The sequence below is a fragment of the Plecotus auritus genome (assembly GCF_963455305.1).
Source record: "Plecotus auritus genome assembly, chromosome: 7".
NCBI lineage: Eukaryota > Metazoa > Chordata > Mammalia > Chiroptera > Vespertilionidae > Plecotus > Plecotus auritus.
The window spans coordinates 19,675,529-19,697,367 of NC_137774.1; the positions used below are offsets into that span (position 1 = coordinate 19,675,529).

General features: G+C 47.6%; 1 protein-coding gene across 4 annotated transcripts in view; it reads left to right on the forward strand.

Moving 5' to 3' along the window:
• PECAM1 (platelet and endothelial cell adhesion molecule 1) overlaps window positions 1-15,273 on the forward strand; it is a 66,821-nt gene extending 51,548 nt beyond the window's left edge. For 3 of the 4 annotated variants that reach the window (XM_080677189.1, XM_080677187.1, XM_080677188.1), the window contains 2 exons: window positions 9,059-9,081; window positions 13,869-14,928. In XM_080677189.1, coding sequence (XP_080533315.1) covers window positions 9,059-9,081; window positions 13,869-13,898 — 53 coding nt within the window. In that variant the 3' untranslated portion in view covers window positions 13,899-14,928. Of the gene's footprint in view, window positions 1-9,058; window positions 9,082-13,868 lie in introns of all 4 variants that reach the window. The other variant, XM_080677186.1, reaches the window with a different exon arrangement.
• Window positions 15,274-21,839: the final 6,566 nt, after the last annotated feature.

Genomic DNA, 21,839 nt, shown 5'->3' on the forward strand with positions numbered 1-21,839 from the left:
AAGAGCCTACTTTTTCTCTGAAATAGGAATCACTCCTTAAGTAATTCTTTTTTAACGTTATTTCATGGCTGGAGCAGAAACTCAGCCCCTTGTGGGACTCAACACTAAATAATTTTTTAAAACCATTTGCTGGGGAATTTTTGGCTTAAGTGTCTGATTTTGCATTTTCAATATATTCAGAGCTAGTAAAATGTAAATTTGGAAATAAACAGGCTTTCTCTGTTCTTCTCTCTGTTCGTCCATGTAACAGAAAGCTAAAGGTCAGGTAGGGTTCAAGGTTGGTCCTGTTTAGTAACTGCAAAAATGTCTCTTCTGCTTTCTTCATGGTCCCAGACATGGTTCCTTGTAGTTGCTTTGGTTCTGCAAAAGCTCACATTTATTGAGCTTTTGTGCCAAGTGGTCTATGTTACATGATCTCTTTCAATCCTCACAATAAATCCCATTTTACAGATGAGGATACTGAGGCATAGAGAGGTTAAAATACTTGCCCGAGGTCACACAGCAAGCAAGTCCCTGAGAACTGGTCCACCCCAGAGCCAGGCTCCATGCTCCTGATCCCTGAGCAGCACTGTCTTTGGAAGGGAAGCTGGTAGGCGGGCAGGCTGCAGGGATAAGGCCTTGGGGTCTGCAGTCACCTAAGGCTACCCCTGGAGGCCCCTTCCAGCTGAGGAAGGCCAGGCCCAGTGTGGATTCCCAAGGGCTGTTGTTAGGGGCCCTGCTGAAAAAAGACAGATTAACAAGAGGAAAACTAGCAGTGATAAGTGACTTGGTGGAGTGATTAAAATTTGTGGCTCATTTAGCATGTTAACCAAGAATAATAAATTCATAGAGAAGTGACAAAACAAAGGAAAAGGGGTTCCAGGGTAGAGAGCTGTGGGAAGGTTAATATATGGGGAACACTACTGGGGTGTCAGGCTTATTTGTGGATGTCCACCTCGGCACAAACTTTTCCTTGTCTTCATGACTATAAAACTTCCTGGGACGGGGGATTTATGGCAGTTCTTAGGTCTCAGACGTTTCTGCTTTTACTCCGATAAGAGAAGCTCCCAGTTGGCTTCTTTCTGCATCCGCTAATTCTCTGCTTCCAGCTCAAAATAACTGTTGTGCCAAAGTGGCGTATCTCGGGGAAGTGTGTTCTGGTTTCCTGCATCTGCTTTGAGGCAGCTGCTCAAGTGGGTTCTCTCGGGGTCCCCAGGTGGTTCTAGATGCCGGAGTCCTCAGTGCCAGGCTGTTGGAATGTGACTGCTCCCTCTGGCCTTGGGATGGAATGGACCGCAGGAACCCTGTAGGGACGGATTCAAGACAGTGAAGGGCCTTGTTTTGTTGGGAGTCATCAACCTCTCCTGCCTCTTACCAGCTGTGTGACTTTGACCCTTTGACCGAGATGCCTAACATCTTTGAGGCTGAATTTCTTCAACTGTTAAATGGAGATGGAATTCAATGAGAAAGGGGGATGAGACAGGATCAGGGGAGATGGTGCTAATTACCCACCCCACGAATGCAGTCTGTGTATTATCTCTGCCCTATAGAGAGCATTCAGTCTGTTTTAGCTGAAAAACACAAGAGGAACTGGAACCCCAGTGCCCAGGGTGAGACCAAAGCCATCTCCCGACTCCCAGGCCAGGGGGCTCCCATCTGGGCCACCAGGGGTCAGTTGGGCTTGGTTCCCATCCTGGAAGCCAAGGCACTTCCTGTTTCGGAGTGTTTCCCGCTCGGCTGCTGCATAAAGAGGCCTTGGTTGATTCCTCTTTTCTTTCTCTTCCTCTTACTGTCAAATGCTCACTTAATTCTCAAAATCATCATAGGGCCGATGGAGGTTCTGTTATTTCTCCTGCTCTCCAGATGTGGAAATGGGCCCCGGCGTTAAATAACTCATCCTGGTGCCAAGGCTAGCAGTGGCCGAGCAGGGACTCGAAGGCAGGGAGCCTGGCTGCAGAGCCTTCACACAACCTCTCTGGGTTGCCAAACAGATTGACTGTGAGCTTCTACATTTCCCCCTTTTTTGTTTGTTTGTTTGGTTTCCACATTATCACCAGCTTGGTTAGAGGATTCTATTCTCTCTAATTCAGGAGCTAAGGGTAACAGCCTGGTCTGGTCTGGTCTGGGTGACTCTGAGTGAGTCATGGAACCTCTCTGGACCTCGGTCTCTGTGAAATGAGGGGCATGGACTCGGATGTAGGACAGGGGTCTCCAGGTTTGTTTAAACACAGGTGGCTTGGCACCACCTCTTGCATTTCCCACTCAGTAGGTCTGGAGTGGGGCTGAGAATTGGCATTTCCAACCAATTCCCAGCCTGAGAATGATGTTATAAATATCCAATAGCCCTTGGCAGAAAAAAGGTTCCCCACCCCTGTTCCCTTCTTATTGTGTCACTCTGAGTTCTGCTCTGCTTCTTTTGTGAAGGTGTAGGGTCTTTCTTACCCTCATTGATCCTGGAGGGATGGCTCAGGGTATACAGCAGAGATAACCGTGTGTGTGTGTGTGTGTGTGTGTGTGTGTGTGTGTGTGTGTGTGTACCACAATAAAACAAAGGCCCTGGTGAGGGAATAGGTCTCTGGAGAGGTCCATGAGCAGGCTGAGGGCAGAGCTGAGTCTTATCTGACCTTTCCTTCTTAATTTTTTATTCTTCCCCACCTTAATTTCTCAGTTCCCCAGCGTCTTCCAATGGGCCGCACTTCAGGACTGGCTATTTCGGGAACTGGCTCACAGGGCGTAGTTCTGGCTCTTAAACCCCGTTTTCCCCTGGGTGATACAAAAGCAAACTGCTCTTCTAGATAAGCGACAGGGCACCGGGCAGGCCTGCCTCCAAGGAGCAGCCCCAGGGCAGGGCTCTGGGTAGGACCTGGCTGAAAAGTGTCCTGACTGGGAAGTGTTCTCGTAGGCTGTGGGAGGCACAGGTCTTTGTGACCTTGGCTTTAGTCTCTAAGCTTAGCTTTATTTATTTATTTACTTACTTATATACATATTTATTTAGAAATATGTTTTTATTGATTTTTAGAGAGAAGGAAAGAGAGAGGGAGAGATAGAAACATCGATGTGAGAGGAACATCATTGATCAGTTGCCTCCTGCACACCCCCTACTGGGGATGGAGCCCACCACCTGGGCACATGCCCTGACCAGAATTGAACTGGTGGCCTCTTGGTGCATGGTTGATACTCAATCCACTGAGCCACACCGGCTGGGCTTATTTATTTATTTTAACTGTGGTACAGTATACCTCACAATTGCCATTTTAATCACTTTTAAGTGTACATTTCAGGGGCATTAAATCCATTCACAATATTGGACAACCATCACCACCATCCATCTCCACAAGTTGTCTTCCCAAACTGAAACTTCATCCCCACTAAACAAAACCCCCTTCTCTCCTCAGCCCAAACAACAACCAGCCTACTTTGTGTCTCTGTGAATGTGACTGAGCTCCACCTTTTCATCTGTTAAAGGAGGTGGTTGAAAGCATGATCTTAAGTTGCCTTTCAGTTATAACATTCAAAGAGTCTCAGTGTCCCGGTATTTGGAAGTGACAGTCATGGTCATTGGTCTATGCCTCTGTCAGTCTGGAAGCATCCATCCCCCTGAACATGTTGGTGAGGAGGGGGTCATCAGTCACTTCTACGAGTCACTTCCTGGGTCCCTTGGGGCCAGTCCTAATCTTTATCCACCTTTGACTCCAAGACCACATAGGTATTTGCCTTTAAGCCTGAGTTTCCCCTTCAAGTCTGAATTAAGGTAGGGATCTCAGGGGCCCAGTTACTGGGTTTCTGCTGCATTCACATTGGCCGGAGTCCTGCTTGGATGGTTCTCTGTACTGTGAACCTGATGGAGAATATCCTACATAGGAGATGGAGACCTGGGGTTTGGTCTCAGCTCTGCCCTTAGCAGGTTATATGACTTGACCCCTCATTTCTGCCCCCGGTGGTAGTTTTCTCATTAATTCTCAACAAAATGCTCCTGACCCATGTAGAATTGCTATAAACACCTCAGTGTCCCTCAGGAGTGTATGTGGCCCTAAGGTGGATAAGAAAGGGCTATGGTGGGCAGGTGGGTTCTTTAAAATTAGGAGGAGGGGACCCCAGCCAGTTGGCTCAGTTGGTTGGAGCGTCCTCCCATACACCAAAAAGTTTGCAGGTTTGATTTCCAGTCAGGGCACATATCCAGGTTGTGGGTTTGATACCTGCTCGGGGCATGGATGGTAGGCAACTGATATATATCTCTCTCTCTCTCTCCCTCTCTCCCTCCCTCCCTCCCTCCCTTCCTCCTTCCCTCCCTTCCTTCCTTCCTCCTTCCCTCTCCCTTTTACTCTCTCTAAAAATCAATAAGCAAGTCCTTGGGTGATGATTAAAAAGTACGGTAATAATAAAGTAAATGAAATGGGGAGGCGGGGGACATCTCTTCCAACTCCATGTCTCCCACTGAGTCATGCCTATGAAAGTCTGCTATTCTGTCCACTCAGAGCTTACCATATGCTGACATATAATTAATCTGACATCTTGTCCCAGCAATTACTCTTTAGTCTACAGCAAGGAAACCTCTTGGTCTTTGATCTTCTCCCCTTTCCAATTGTAAGATGATAGAAGCATCGAACAGACCATCCAACCTCAGAGGGAAGGTGGGGGAAGGGGGATGGTGAGAGATCAACCAAAGGACTTGTATGCACGCATATAAGACAGTAGGGGGGTAAGGGCATGTGCTGGGCAGGGTGGGCAGTGGGAACGACCGGGGAGAGGTCAATGGGGGAAAAAGGAGACATATGTAATACTTTAAACAATAAAGAATTAAATTAAAGGGAAAAAAGATGATTTGTTGCTACATGTTAGGGAAGGAAGGAGAGGGGTGCCCAGAACTAGAAAAATTACATCAGAAAGAAACCAGATTGAGAGCTTTTGTGTCTCTGTAATCTTCTGTTTCTTAGGGAAATGGAGAAAATGCTGATAATGCCTCATGGTCTGCATCTGCAAGCTTAGCACTTGAGATTTCCCAAAGTTCTTGTTCCCTTTTCACTTATTTGCAGATCTGAGTCAGCAATAGCCGCTCCAGTTATGGCTTATGGTTAGGCTGAAGCAGTAACGTAGCGGTCCGAAGAGGTGAGCGGTTAAAGAAAGTAGCCAAGGTTACAGTGTGGTGCCTCTCTCTTAACCCGTAAGCAGACCCGATCTGCTCCCATCCCGTGGCCGAGGACTTCGTGCAGGATCATCGGTTACTCCCCTGAGTTCTGGAGTTAGATGGCAGTGTCTTCCCAGGGCTTGTTCCTAGCTCTGGTGCTCTGGGTTGCAGGGTGACCTGGAGTCAATCCCCACCTCACACCCACCACTTCTCTGTCATCCACTTCCTCCTTCTCGGTCTGGTCCTGGCTAAGCCAAGGAATGATTTAATTTTCTTTCCCTCCCCCTTGTTCTCCTAGAGAAGTGATGGCGGGTAGGGAGCCTCTCTGTAAACGCATGGCGGTCCATGGCTCTCAGCAGCTCCCTCAGCCTGGCTGAGCCACGACTGTGTGAACTGTAATTTCTGGCCAGGAAAGTTTACCTCTGATTCAGCACATTTTGTTGGGCTCCAGCTAATTCTGAAAATACTTTATAAAGTGGCTTGCAAGTCATCCAAAGCAAAACCCATTAGCCCATGTCTACACTGGATTTTGAAACAGAAGGGTAAAGTGGTTTCTTACAATTAGCAACACGGTCAAGTTCTTCCCAGTGAAAGAACTCCAGTCTGAGTGAGATTTCCAGCGCTTAGAGCAGTGGTTCTCAATGTAGGCGACATTTGGCCATGTCTGGAGACATTTTTGGTTGTCATAACTTGGGGGGAGGGGGATGCTACAGCATGTAGTGAGTGGAGACCAGGGATGCTGCTGGACACCTCCCAGTACACAGGGCAAGTCCCAAATCAAAGACTGATCCAGACCAGGATGCCGAGAGTGCCAATGTTAAGAAACCCCGGCTTAGAGGCATTCACCTCCCGCCATCTTCCAACAGCAGAGCTGGTTTTCCTCTCTAGGTGCCCTGTGCCCACCTTGGGAGGTGTCTTGGGCACATCCCACCTGACGACTCCAGGCCCTGGGAAAAGATGCCCAGTCCCGCTCCAGACACTAACCTAAGCCTTTTGGGTCAGACAGAGAGCCCGCCTCCCCGCCTGAGTATCTGCTCACTCAGCCTCCACCTTCTGCTTCCCTTTGCCTGGGATTCAGACTTACAGATGTTTCTTAAGGGGGAGAAACCCAGTAAACCAGGATTAGCTGGTCATTCAGAAAATAAAACAGAGGGCCTCTGTGCCATGTCCCTTCTGGGAGGGCGAGAGGAGCATGAGGGCCTGTCCTGCGCACCCCCCCACCCCCCGTGAGGCCCAGAGTAGCCCAGGCTTGGACTTCCAGAGGGTGAAAAACGTACTTTGTAGTGGCGGGGGAAGGATACTGCTCTCCAGATTCTATTTTTGTTGTGGTTCCTCTATTACCAAAAAGAAAACTACAGAAACTTGGTGTATATCAGCAGACTCAAATGTTAGTATTTTGTGTTCAGATTGCTGTAGGAAACAAGGACTGAGGCTTTCCCCCTCATCCGTCTCATTCCAGGGCCTTTGGGGCTTTGAGGGAGCAGGAAGCATGGGGTCCTTCGGGTCCTCCCGGGTTAGATTTGGGGTGGGGGTGGGGTGCTGCCCTCCTCACTCAATGTGTGGAAGTTTACACAATGGCTCAGCTTCACGGTTGGGCTGACTCATCCATTTGGCCATTGCCGCCTGCCTCTGTCCCGGCCAGGACAGAAGGGGCCCCTTAGGCACTTCTGGCCCTGTTCCTTCTGGAGGGGACACACAATGGAGCTGTGATAAGACAGGGCTCGAGGGGGAAGTGGACTTGTGGAGACAGGATATTTCTAAATTAGAGAAAGAAACAGAAGGGTTGTACAGGTGGGCCCTGAGACGGCCTAAGACTCAGGAAGGACCAGGTTTGAGCTTGGGCGGCTGGTAGAAACGGAGGCCCCTTGGAGAGCTTCCACCAGTAAGACTGGGGTCTTGGGGAGGGGTTATGGCCTTCCCACCTTCACCCTATAGCCATCAAGAATGGCAACCACCCCCAATTCAAATCTACATCTCCTCTCGGGGCCTACCTCAGGTAACAAGAGGTCCCTGTGGCTTCTCCGTCTTTATGTCTATGTCCACAGTCTCTAGGAATCAGCCCCAACATGTGGGTCACTGACCATTCAGAAACTCTGCTATTAGTGGGGGCCTGGTCCTGCCCAATGGGGCAAATCATACCCCTTTCTTGCCTCTTGTCGTGAAAACTAACTCTAACTAATGCAGTCAGGGACAATCCAGCCTCCTGTTCTCATTGATTTTCCTTTTAATATATTTTTTAAATTGATTTTCAGAGGGAGGAAGGGTGAGGGAGAGAGAAACATCAATGATGAGAATCACTGATCAGCTGCCTCCTGCATGCCCCACACCAGGGATCGAGCCCGCAACCCGGGTGTGTGCTCTGACCGGGAATAGAACCGGGACCTCCTGGTTCATAGGTCAATGCTCAACCACTGAGCACACTGGCCAGTCTCATTGGCTTTTCTTTTCTTTTCTTTTATTTTTTTATGATTTTTTTTCAAAGCTGAAGTATTTTTTTTAATTGTTTGAAGTATTACAAATAGTAGTACATGTCTCCTTTTTTTCCCCCCCATTGACCTCCCCACAGCCTCCCCTTCCCCCCAGTACATGCCTTTACCTGCCCCCCCCCCCATTGGCTTTTCTTACCCCTACTCTCTTCTCCCTGACATTTGGCCAGGGCCATTTCCATCACTGAAGCCTGGCAGGGTCAGCTAGTCCCAGCATGCACTCTGGCAAGAAGACAGTGTGGTCTCCGGACAGTGGAAAGGAGTCTCTTCAGGGACAGGGATGTGGCAGTCCTGCCCTTCAGACCAGCACTTGGGCCACACATGCCAAGAGTGTCAGCAATGTTTATACGTTCTGCTCCGTTGATTCCACTCCCGGGAATGGACAGGCTAGTAAGGCATATGAAAATAGATTTATTCCCAAAGAAGATACTGGCAGCATTATTTAAAATAGCAAAAACTTGGAAAGAACCTAAATTACTAAAGTAAGGAACTGGATAAGTAAATAAACATCCATCAAATGATTATTATGCAGCTGCTAACAATAATGTTTAAGAAGGTACCAGAAAATGTTTACAAAATCATGTTATGTGAAAAAGATAGGCTATAAAATGGCAGGTACTGTATTATTATTATAACTCCAAAAGAAGCCTACTGGTAGCAGAAAAGATGAAAAGTGTCAACAGGGTTTGAAGAGTAGAACAGGAGATACTTTTATCTGTTACTTTTCTATGGTTTTCAGTTTTGTTCCTAAAATAATAGGTGGTACTAATTTTTTTTTTAATATATTTTATTGACTTTTTACAGAGAGGAAGGGAGAGGGATAGAGAGTTAGAAACATCGATGAGAGAGAAACATCGATCAGCTGCCTCTTGCACACCCCCTACTGGGGATGTGCCCGCAACCAAGGTACATGCCCTTGACCGGAATCGAACCTGGGACCCTTGAGTCCGCAGGCCGACGCTCTATCCACTGAGCCAAACCTGTTTTGGCAAGTAGTACTAATTTTTTAAAAAACTGTTTAAAATGTCCAGTGAGCCCTGGCCAGTGTGGCTCAGTTGTTGAGGTTGAGCATTGTCCCATGCACTGAGGGGTTGCTGGTTTGATTCCCAATCAGGGCACAGGCTTGAGTTGCAGACTCAATCCCCAGGAAGGGGCATGCAGGAGGCAGCCAATTAGTGTTTTTCTCTTTCCCTCTCTCTGAAATCAATACAAACATATATGTGTCATTTAAATGCCAAATAAGCTGGCAGGGGCGTTATATGCTCGTCACATGGCACCACAAGGTCCAGGGGAAGCTGTCTGGGCAAAAGAGCCATAAACCTGGGAACCCAGTAAGCTTGTGGGTCTGGCATCTTCTGCATCATCTCCCCCTTTCCCTTCTGGGATCAGCCCCTGAGATGTTGGGGTGGGAGGACCCAAACATGCTCTCTTTGCATTGGTCACTTCCCTGTTACCCTTTGTTTTACAGATTTCATGGAAAACAGATATTCTGTAAGTATACATTTTATATACATTTTTAAAAATAGTCCATTGAACAGTGAAATATTTCCAGACTCACCCAGATTCTGCATTCCCACTGATTACACCCTTGTACTGGCCTTGTCTGTTTCAGACCAGGAGCCCTGGGCCCATGGAGATTGGGTCATTAGACCAGCCAGCTTTGCTGGGCCAGTTGTGATGTCATATATTCTCTCCCACTGTTTCCATCATTACATCTCAGCCCACATATGAAGGGAGACCTTGGAAATCTCCTCCCAGAGAACTGGGAATCTAGGGCTCTTAGCTCCAAACAAGCCAAGTTCATATTTCCTGCTCGTCCAGGGTCCAGGCTTGGGAATAAGGCTTGCAGAAGTCCAAGTTCAAATGTTGCAAAGACCCATCTTCCCCTGTGTCCTACCAGCCTTTTTATGAGCCACGCAGCAGTGCAGGAGTAAAGGGCAGCTTGCATCTTCAGACATGAAGAATTTGCCCCACTAACCTGTTTCTTTAAGGTCTAGGAAGAACTTGCAGCAAGACTGCGGATAGCCCTTCCAATGGGCCCCCTGGCTTCCTTTCTTTGCCTGAGTCTTCCTTCTTAGAAAACAGAGAAGTCATTGTGCCTTTGACAGACAGGAAGCGCTGACATCCTTATTGTGGAAGAAAGCTATCAATTTAAAGACAAAAGGAATGGATGAATGTCTTTTTCTAACCTAAACCCACCCAGACTTCTGAAATCAGAGACTTTAAATACACACACACACACACACACACACACACACACACACACACACACATATATTTTACTGATTTCCGAGAGGAAGGGAGAGGGACAGAGAGAGATAGAAACATCAATGATGAGAGGGAATCATTGATCGGCTGCCTCCTGCACCGCCCCTCCCCAACCCACCGGGGATTGAACCCATAACATGGGCATGTGCCCTGACCATGACCTCCTGGTTCATAGGTTGAGACTTAACCAGTGAGCCAGCCGGCCAGGCTGAAATTAGAGACTATTACATCGGAAGGGCAGGGAGCCCAATTGATAGGTGAGAAAACCGAGACCCAAATTGGCAAAACAGCTTGCCCAGGGTTACCCAGCTAGCTCATACAGAGCCAGGACTGGAATTTAAGTGTCCAGGTTCCCTCCTCCCCAAGCCAGTCCATGACACAAGACTCCCTCCAAGAAGTGATGTCACTGTCCCAGCCATCGTGGCCTCGGAAGAGTGGAAGGTGAGACTGTTGTTCCATGGGCAGTGTGGGAGCTAGATACGGAGATGCTGCAGTAACCATGGCTCTGTCCACCCAAGGCAGGTCTGCTGGACCTGCAGGACTGACTTATTTACTTCGTCTTCAATCCAAATGGTCTCTCTGGACAGAGGCTCCAAGGTCCAGGACAGACAGAATGTTCCCTTTCCCCAGAAGCTGGCCTGTGAGCCCAGAAATCTGCTCCTAGGATGCTCCCGAGAGCCCGCCCAGGGCTGGTCCTGCTCTTCAAAATACTCAAGTCCTTTGGTGGGAGAGCAGGGGTTCCCAGCCATTGGGAGGAATTTTGAATCTTTAAATGAAAGCATTTTGTTTATAAAAGAAGCAGGTATAGTTGCCCTAATAATCAGCTGGTGGGTGAGGGGCAGGAGAAAATTAATTGAATTGCCCAGCAGGGAAATGGGAGGGGATTTCCTTCCTGAAATCAAACCTGGCAATCATTCCCAGTTGTTTAATGGCCGGTGCTTCTGAAAACATATTGGAGGAAATATCTTAACAATGAGATAGCCACTCAGCCAAATACCAATTTACTATTGTTTGACTTGCTTCAATGGCATACTCTGACTTCATTTTCCTCTGCCATTTTTGCCTTGTTTATAAATTGTATTTGTGGCGGAGGGAGGCAGACAGATAACGTGGAAGAGAACACCCAGTCCTTAAGCCAAAGGGGGAATCTGGGCCTGCGTGGGTCTCGGAATCTTGGAAAGAACCTTGCCTTCTTACTGAAGAAAGGCAACTCCTATTTACAACTCACGTCCTCCCCGCTGGGAGCCAGTGGGCAGCGAGGCTGCAGTGGGCATTGCCCAGGAGTTGGGATCAGGAGACTGGAGTGTGAGATCCAGTTCTCCAGACATCTTTTGGGTGATCCTGTCTTGATCTGTAAAATGGAGATGACAACAACAAAAACAATAATTACCTATTAGGAGTTTCTTCAGGGTTAAATGAGAAACATGTGCAAAGTACTATGCAAACCATCATTTAAAAGCTAGTTTATGATCTATTTTGAAGTTCTTTTCATCAAACGCTGTGGCGGTTTGGGTGTGGATGTGGGCACTTCACCTGGCCTTGAGATGCCCCCGTCACAGAGAGGACAAGGCACTTGCTTTCCCAAGGCACAGGATTCAACCAAAGCCAGGCTTAGACTTAGGGTCAGAGACCACCAGGAAAACTGGACTTTTTTTCTTGTTAGCCACTTATCAGCCATGTCATTTTGGGCAGATTTCTCAGGGCCTCTGTTTCCTCATCTGTAAGTTGTAAGTTTTAAAGCCCTCTCCCCCAATTGTTGCAAGAATTAAATGAGCACCTAGCACAGACCTGGTTTATTGGAAATGCTCATAAAGGGCACAGTCTAGAACAGGGGTGGGCAAACTTTTTGACTTGAGGGCCACAATGGGTTCTTAAACTGGACCGGAGGGCTGGAACAAAAGCATGGATGGAGTGTTTGTGTGAACTAATATAAATTCAAAGTAAAGGAGCAGAGGGGAGAGCAAGAGAACCGGATAGAACAGCCGGATCCGGCCCACAGGCCGTAGTTTGCCCACGGCTGGTCTAGAAGCAGGAAGTAGAGATCCCCTCGGGGTGTTAGAAGCAAAATAACCTTTGGCCAGAAAGCAGGGCGATTTCGTCTCTGTCCGTGCGTGGCTGACGGCTGGCCTCTGATTTAAGCACAGGCCTTAGATGTGAGCGTGTTCACCTTTACTTCAAAATCCCAAGGCACTGCTGACTGTGGCCCAGCCCTTCCTGTCTGTGGGGCTGGTCTACAGCAGCTCCCTAAGTGCTGGCTTCCCTCGGAGAAGGAGAGCAGAGGTGACTGGGGAGGGACTTGGTCTGGGCCCTGCAAAAAGGCTGGACACCAGGGTCACCATCCGGTGGTGGAGGAAATGGGGCGGGGGTAGCTGCCAAGGCTGGCAGGCCTCCAGCCCCCTGGGGTCAGCACAGCTCTCTTGGCCTGCCCGCAGGGTCTCTCCTGGCAGAGGAGAAGGCCAGCCTTGGGCTTCCAGCTGAAGCCCCTCAGACCTTCATCCTGCTCCACCTCTGAACTCCTACCGTTTGTTAGGACCTCTTCCACCTTCCAGTTCACAGCAGTGTAGTTTGTCAAGAATTCCAGGATATAAAACTGGGGGTGGGGATGAGGGGGGAGCCTGTCAGGTTCTTGCATCCTCAGCATAGAGAACTGCCTGGGTAAGATGTGGGTCACTGATGGGTGGGCAGGTGACATAAACACCACATGAAGCAGCTAGAGAACACCACAAGAAGGCATATAGAATCCCTTTTTTTATTGTTATAAAACATACACAACATAAAGTTTACCATTTTAACCATTAAATATTTTTATTGATTGATTTTAGAACGAGAGAGAGAAAATGGAGAGAGAGAGAGAGAAACATTGATTTGTTGTTCCACTTATGTATTCATTCGTTGATTCTTGTAGTATGTGCCCTGACCAGGGATAGAGTCTGCAACCTTGGTGTATCAGGACAACGCACTAACCAACTGAGCTTCCTGGCCCATCTTAACCATTTTTTTAGAGTAGATTAATTATTATTATTATTGTCATTATTATTATTATTATTGATTAGGTATTACATATGTGTCCTTATCCCCCCATTGCTCCTCCACCCCACTCCTGTTCATGCCCTCACCGCCTGGTGTCTATGTCCATTGGTTTTGCTTATATGCATGCATACAAGTCCTTTGGTTGACCTCTACCCCTTACCCCCACCCTCCCCTACATTCCCTCTGAGGTTTGAGCACCTGATCGATGCTTCTCTGTTTCTGGATCTTTTTTTGTTCATCATTAAGTGTACAGTTTAGTGACATTAAGTACATTCACGTTGTTGTATAATCATCACCACCATCCACCCACAGAACTTTTTCATCATCCCAAACCAAAACTCTGTACCCCTTTTAACAACACTCCCCCCCTTCTCCCCCAGCCCCTGGCAACCACTGTTCTACTCTGTCTCTCTAAATTTGAATATTCTGGGGACCTCATATAGGTGGAATCATATATTTGTTCATTTTGTGTCTGGCTTAGTTCACTTAGCGTGGCATTTTCAAGGTAGATCCATGTTGAAATCTATCAGAATTTCATTCCTTTTTAAGGCAGAATCATATAATTTGAAAACATTTAAGTTTGATCATCAGAGTTCAGTCCTTCATTTTTTAAATTAAAACACGGACCCGGAAGGCCCATATTATGTTAGAGGCAGGGCCGGAGCAAGAAGACAGGTCTCTCTCGACTTCACTAGTCTTCCTCTGTGTGTAAGTGTAGTACCCATGGGACGTAGTGCTGGGTGCACAGTGGGTGCTTGAGGGAGTTGGTTGGTAGTCTGCTGTGCAACATGTACATGGGCAGTAGAGGCTGCAGTTCCCTACAGAGCAGGCATGGAGCGAGGGGGAATGTGTGTGGGCGGTGCCAGTGGATGATAGCCTTGCTTTGGAGTTCCTTTGAGAAGCGCTATCTGCAATTCGACATGCCAATCTTCAGTCCTGAAGGGTGTGACCATACCTCGTCTTGTGTCTTGTCACTACAGAGAACGGAAGGCTCCCTTGATGGCACTTAGGACTGTGAGAGCCGACCCTCGTCCCCAGGAGGACATCCACATTCTAAGAAGAGCAGACGATTCCCGATTCCAAGAGCTCTGTGCACTTATTTCTGAACCTGCCCTGCTCCCACTGAACATAGCAATTCCTCAGGCCAAGCCACCAGTCCTTAAAGCCATCTTGCCGCATTGATGTTAGGCGTAAAGAGATACAGAGGGGCTGGCTAATTTCCCACACAGCCCACCTCCCCCCAAGTCGGAGCATCCTGGGGAGTAGAGAGCAGCAGAAGGAGGTTCAGAGTCAGCAGGCCATTGGAATATTTTGAAACTTGAATATTTTTGTCTTGTACAGAGATGAAGAACTTTTCCAAGTACCTTCATACACAGAAACCTGGTTTGTTTTTTTGGTTTGATTTATTTTTTATTTTTATTTTTGTAGTGGATCACTTCTAGCAAATGGCCTGGCTTAGGGGCTAGTTTTTTTCTCTTTGTCTTTGGTCCTTCAAAGGCCTGTAGTTCTGGATAGTCCTTGCTCCTTGAAAGTGCATAGCACTGACCGGACAGCTGCACCCTGTCCCCTCTGCAACCTTGCCCGACACAAATGGGAAAACAACGCTGCTTGGAAGCAGCCCCATTGATGTGTCAACTTGAAGACAAGGTTCATCCCAGGCAATGCACAAAACAGAAAACGAAGCTGGACAGCACAGGTGTTCTTAAGCTGTTTTTCTATATTTCTTTTCCTCTCCCACGCTGAAGGCGGAGCAACAGGAAGATGGTTGCCTACAGCAAATATTATTTTTAATAGAAGAATGAAATGCATATTTTTCTTACTAATTTTTTTTATTTATTCCTTGCTAAAGAAATGGTCTCCTGAGGTCTTACGATATTTCCGATGGTGTCTTGAGTGGGCGAGTGAGAGGCTGTAGCCCTCTCCAGTGGAATTTCACTAGTGAGCACACCAAACCGAGACCGCTCCCTCCAGCTGCCTCAGTGACACAGCTGCAGGCACTCTGGCGGGTGTTGTATTCAATAAATTTGATCTTTATTCTTCAAAGACCTGTGAAATGTCATCTTCTGAAAGGCCGTATGCATAAAGGATATCTGTAGTGCTCAAGGACTCGCAGGCCTGCTGACGTCACAGAGAGAACCAAGCAGGTCCCATCAGCAGAGGCCAAGGGCCTCTGTGCCTCCAGTGGAGTCAGGGCTGGGGTAGCCAGTCTCAAACACTGAGTCATTAATATCCATTGGCTGGGGCTTTGGTGTTTGCTACCCAACTGAAGGCTCCGAGGCTGTCCTGGCAGACAGCGTTGACAGATTCAACAAAACCCAACAAAACCTCCCCAAACCCAGGATGCCCGGTTAAATTTGAATTTCAAATAAATGAATATTTGAGTATAAATATGTCCCATGTAATGTTTGCTACATATTTATACTATAAAAGTATTCATTGACCTGAAATTTGCATTTAACTAGGATCCAATATTTTATCTGGCAACCCTCCCGGTAAAGCACCTTCCCACCCCTCTAAGCCTTGGGAGCCATGTTCCTCAGTGGCTTCAGACCTTGCCACCCCATAGGCCGGGTTCCCGTCAGAGCACCACCCCATGGGCCTGAAGGCAGAGGGAGATCCGAGTGCATCCTGGCTCTGCTAGGTTCCAGCTGCAGAAACTTGAACTTCAGAGCTTCAGATTCTTTCTCTCTAAAGTGAGATTAAACGAATGGTTCGTAACATTGACAGGGTTTAGACTCCTTTGAAAATACAATGAAAGCTATAGAGGCACAAAGTTGTACCACACACCAAGTTGTGTCCCAAAAATGTTATACAACTTCCCAGTTTTCAGGGCCATTGACTCAGGCCGGAAGCAAAGGATTAGATGATTTCTAACAACCTGGCCAGAGCCCCCGGATCATTCCTCAGTCTGTTGCTGCTACCAGCGCAGGGCCATTGCTGTGGAAGCTGAGAAGACTCTCTTGCTGCTTATGACTTATTTATGGGGCATAAGTGGGTTTTATATTATTTGCCCCCACTGTCTATGTCTCTAAGGAAACCACACAGGCAGGGATCTTTCATGGTAGGTTTAATGACTAAGGATTTCTCTAAATCTAGGACCCTGGTTCACTGTCCCACCCGGACGGCATAACAAAGCATCTTAGTCCAAGCTCATCACTGAACAAGTGTCCAGTCACCAGCTCCTTGAAAGGCCTTCTTTCTCCGCGGTTAAACGTGTTAGTTGGAGCGCCCCCTTGTGTACTCACACTGTAACAAGTCATTAAAAGACTTGAAAGGCTCCATAGCAAAGGCATAGTGGAATTTTCTCCCTCCTCCGAGGAGCCGGAAGAGGTCAGCCACCCATTTCATGAGCCTATACTGAGCACCCCATTGGTGTTCACTGATTAACTGAACTCTCACTCCCGGACACAGACTCGAGATGGGCAATTGGACTCCGAGGTCAACAACATGCATTCATTGGAACTGATTTTTCTACCTCGGTGATTTTGCCTCCCTTTGTCCAGAGAGATTTTTAGTTGTCACACCTCAATGGGGTGCTATTGGCATCTGGTGGGTAGGAAAGCCAGGGATGCTGCACTGCACAGGACAGTCCCCCGTGACAAAAATTACCAAGTGCAACACGCCAGTAGTGCCAAGGTCGAGAAACGCTGCATTAAACCGGCCAGTTAGTTATTCATTTATTTACTCAACAAACTTTGTTGGGAAAATCTCCTGGGGCCTGGTGATGGAAGAAAGAGGCTGACAACCTGGGAGTACATGGAGTTCATTAAGAGAACTTAGAGACAGAAGCCTTGGGCAGCAGTTACCAGGGGTCCTCAAACTTTTTAAACAGGGGGCCAGTTCACTGTTCCTCAGACCGTTGGAGGGCCGGACTATAGTTTAAAAAAAAAACTATGAACAAATTCCAATGCGCACTGCAGGCCCGGGACGAGTCGGCTGCTAAGCAGGACAGGCAGCGGCACCCGGCGGGCTGGATAAATGTTCTCGGCGGGCCGCAGTTTGAGGACCCCTGACAGTTCATCTCCACCCCCAACAAGGGATGGGACTTGCTGTCTACAGCCAAGTGGTCTGAACTAGCACAGGTGGCTTGTAGCCTCATGGCTCAGCTCATGCTTGTTAAACGCTGTAAAATCCAAAGCAGTAAACAACTTAATGGGCCCCCTTGTTTATGCAGGAAGATTCCCTTCAGGTGATAGGGGTGGACTGGTGGTCAGCTTGCTTCGTGAGATGGCGTGGGTCACAGTAAGTACCAGGGAATCATTTTGCCCAACGAGTTTGTATCCATCATGCTCGGTTTTCTCCACATTGTTGGGAAGAAGATTATGAAAATCAGGGGGCGACTTCTTTCCTGGGACAAACCACACAGTAGATACAGATTAGCCGAGAGCCCATTGCAACAGTGGGACAAACAGTGATGGAGAAATTCAAAGGAAAGAGGGGCACAGGGCTCCTAAGTGTCTAAGAGGAAGTTGAGTCCAACCAAACTCCTGGGGGTAGGTAGAGCACCAGGTGGAAAAGGTGAGGTGAGGAGCAAGGCTGACAAAAGGGGGGCGGTGCTAAGGCCCTGGGGCAGGGGAGGGATGGTGGCCTCCAGGCACAGCGGAGAGACAGCCTATCAGCCCCCGGGCCCTTCCAGCCCTGTATTCCACCATTCCCTTTCATAAAGCCTCCACCATTCCCTTTCACAAAGCCTCCACCATCCCCTGGGGATTTCTGCCGGACTCCCACTGGCGTGGCTCAGTCTTTAAGAGTCGGGAGAGGGTCCCTAAAGTTGCTCAGCAAGAACTGGGCTCCACCAGCGTCATTAGCACACTGGGGAGAAAACCTCTGCCATAGGCCAGGTTGGGCCCTTGCTTAAACCATGTGGCTCAAGTGAGAGGTGAACTAGAGGGAGAGGTCTGCCTGCCTGGCTATTTGAGGACAAGTCTCCACAGCTGGGTCCACAGCGTGGGGCAGGGGCAGTGCATGGTGAACCCCTGAGAGCAGGTGCCAAAAGTTGTGAGAGCACAGTTTTCTGGGAAAGGGTCCATAGCTGTTACCAGTTTTTCAGAGACATGATCCAACAAAGGGTTAAGAACTACAAAATAATGAAAAGCTTAATGTACGTGGCATAGGGTCTTATGTCAGTTGAAACCCCCGAAGAGTGGCTAACTCATTTCATGTCAAGGGGTCTGCTTCATGAACAGTGTTAAGTTCAAAACCCCAGCAGGACTTGGCATGCCTTGAAAAAACTGCTCAGAACCAAGAAATAAATGGTGATTTCACTGTTAAAAAGTAGCCATCCTCTCTCAAAATAAGCTATTCAACTGTTTTGGAATACCAAAGGAATAGGCGCTCGGGGTGGAGATTTTAGGGGAGGTCCCAGGGGGAAGATCTCAATATAATATTTAGCAACTTTCCAGGGGTGCCCTCTCAGGGTCCGGGTCCCCACTGGTTGATTGGTCAGTGCCAGGCAGGCGGTCATTAACCAATGCACCTGGTCCTGAGGTCAGCCTTGGTGTCACTTGTCTGGTTTAGCTGCTTTCCTGGGCCTCCAGTGGAAATACAACTGAGGCCTAGATGTTATCTCCAGGGAGGAAAGGTCAGGGGTCCAAACTGCACAACCAGTGATATGCTAGGGGAGGAAAGGTCACCCAGGGGGTGAGGTCCCGACCGACAAGTTGTCCTTTGCTAGGCACCTGGGGCTTTTCACTCTGGTGACCTTCCGTACCTGGCCCGTTGTCCTTGCTCTGCTCACAATTGCCGCCACCGTTTCAGGTAGTCATGCATTAGGTGGGGGCTGGGGAGGAGCACTATTCAACCCAATGCAGGTGAATCGGTCAAGGTGAGCTCAGGTCCTTGCAGCTCTGACTTGCCATGTTTCTAAGATGCTCATGTAAGTGGGAAGCTATGACAACAGTGATTTACGTTTAAATGACAACCTTTCGAGAATCCTCAATCTCTCACTGTACTTTGCTCTCTTGGGTTTTGTGCCTCTTCTGGAAATATCGTGTTTCTCTATCGTTCTTCAAAGTTCTCCCTCCCTCTCATCTCTCATCCTTTCTCTGCTTCCTCCTTTCCCTTCTTCTCCATTTTCCCTTTCGCCTCTTGCCCCCAGTTAATTGGCCATAATACAAAACTGAAGCTTATATTTACTATATTTATGGATGAGTTTTATATCGCCAGTGATTTATTTTGAGAGCCAGTGCATGGAATATTTTCTATTTTTCCTCTCTCCTTGGGGAAAAAAAAAAAGCCTCCAAAAGCCTGCAATGTTGTTTTCTATCTATAGTTGACTGTCAGTGGATTATTGTTCTGAGAGTTGATTGAATTCATTAGGAAAAAGTCCCCTGTTGCTGCCCTACTTCCTCCAATCCTGGGATGTGCCAGTTTTCCTGGAAACTCTTGGCACAGGGGGGGTCTGGCGAGTGCCAGAAACTATTCCATGAGTTTCTGGTGCAGCCACCTCTGCCCTCCTCAGGGCTTGGGTTGTTGGGGCCAGAATTTGCAGCAGGAGGATAGTTTGTTAAGAGAACTTAGAGACAGGAGCAAGTGCCTCGGGCAGCGCCATGGTTGGGACTTAGAAGGAACCTGGAACTGGGTCCTGGGGAAAGGAAAGAGTGGATTTCAGTGCCTTCAGAGTGAGGACCGACCCTGAACCGGCATCCAAAACCCTCTGTAGAAGCTCTGTCACGCCACCAGCCACTAGTTAAAAGTGTGTGTCCCTGAGCTGAGCCGAGCTCAGGGTCCAGGCTGCTGCTCTGGCAGGGCTAGTAAGAACAAGAGGGCGAATGGGGAGGCCTTTCTTTCTACCATGAAGCTTAGGGCCATGGCCATTTCGGAGACCCCTTGGTATGCAAATTTACCATTTGAGGTCTTGATTTGTTTAGGAAGGGCCCCGAGATTTAGCTGCGAGGCCCCTAAGGCAGGGCCATTCACTGAGGTACAGTTTGTTATTAGTGCTCTTGGGGCTCCTTCTGGAGAAAGAACATTCTGTGGGTGTGACGCATCCATGATGGGCAGAGTACAGAGGGGGCTCAGTTGAAGACACATCAGACAGAAAAAAAAAATGCCTTGAGAAATACACTGAGTGGCCAGATTATTATAATCTGGCCACTCAGTGTATATCCTATATAATAAAAGGCTAATATGCAAATTGTCCCCTTGACCAGGAGTTCGACCAGCAGGCAGGCCGGACAACCGCCCATGTCCCCTCCCCCTGGCCAGGCTGGCTGGACCCCACCCATGCACGAATTCATGCACCAGGCCTCTAATACACACACACACACACACACACACACACACACACACACACACACACACACACACTGAGTGGCCAGATTATTATGCGTTCAGAGACCATAATAATCTGGCCACTCAGTGTATATTAAAATGTTTACAAATCATATATCTGATAAGGGATTCATATCCAGAATATAGAGAGAACCCCTAAAACTCAACAACAAACAACTTGATTAAAAAATGAGCAAGGAAGGTGCCTGACTGGTTGGCTCAGTAGTTGGGCGGTGACCCAGGAACCAGGAGGTCACCAGTTCGATTCCCAGGGAGGGCTCAATCCCCAGTAGCGGGCATGCATGAGGTAGTGGAATGATGTCTCTCTGCGATTTTATTTTTATCTCTCTATCCCTCTCCCTTCCTCTCTCTCTAAAATCAAAACAAACAAGCATGGAGAGAGAAAGTAGAAGAGTGGTTGCCAGGGGCTGAAATGGGAGAATTGGGTTATCGTTAAATGGTTGTTGTTTAATGTTTCAGTTTTGCAAGATGGCTGGTGGTAATGGTTGTACAGTATGAAGAAATGGTTAAGATGATAAACTTTATGTTATGTGTATTTTACCACAAAAGAAAAAAAAATTTTAAGCACACCAGGCTAAAAAAAAAAAAAAAAAAGAGCAATTCTTTATTTTTTTAAATTTTTAATATATTTTATTGATTTTCTTACAGAGTGGAAGGGAGAGGGATAGAGAGTTTGAAACATCAATGAGAGAGAAACATTGATCAGCTGCCCCCTGCACACCCCTTCCTGGGGATGTGCCTGCAACCAAGGTACATGCCCCTGGCCGGAATCGAACCTGGGACCCTTGAGTCCGCAGGCCGACGCTCCATCCACTTAGCCAAACCAGTCAGGGCAAGAGCAATTCTTTAAATTAAAAAAAAAAAAAAGATAAGGGGTGTATAAGAAAAAAATTATTGTCATTTTAAAATATATTGACTAGTATTCACTCAGAGCAGTGGTCAGCAAACTCATTAGTCAACAGAGCCAAATATCAACAGTTCAACGATTGAAATTGCTTTTGAGAGCCAAATTTTTTAAACTTAAACTTCTAATGCCACTTCTTCAAAATAGACTTGCCCAGGCAATGGTATTTTGTGGAAGAGCCACACTCAAGGGGCCAAAGAGCCGCATGTGGCTCGCGAGCCACAGTTTGCCGACCACGGAACTAGATATTCTAGATTCTTTCGTTTTCATCTTTATTTCCAGGTAGAACATCAGAATAGAATTCACCTGAGGCACAAGAGCTGTGTGCTTTAATTCTATACGCTTAGTCTTTGCAGTTAAAAGCATTGCATTCTTCAACCGTGACTTTGGGTTTTTTGTAAACATTGGCTATTTTGGGGTCCAGTGGGTGTTGCTCAGAGTTCTCCTGCACCAACGCCTCTGGGTGCTCAGCCAGCAGACACTTTGCAATCCCACGTGCTTCCTGTTTAACTCAGCTGCCAAAGAATTCCGAGCCAGATTCTGCACCCAGCGGAGTAATTCTCTACCCTCAGGTGCCTGCTACGTGGGCTCCCTCTTCCTTTAGATGATGTCGCTTCCATTTTGACTCCTGACTGTTCCATTTCACATGACCTTTGTTCTTGTTGGCTACTTCAGATCCTTTCTGGAAAAGGCCTAGTGCACATAGTGAAAATTAAAATTGTAGGTTAAAAATTAACCCATACAAACAAGTCTT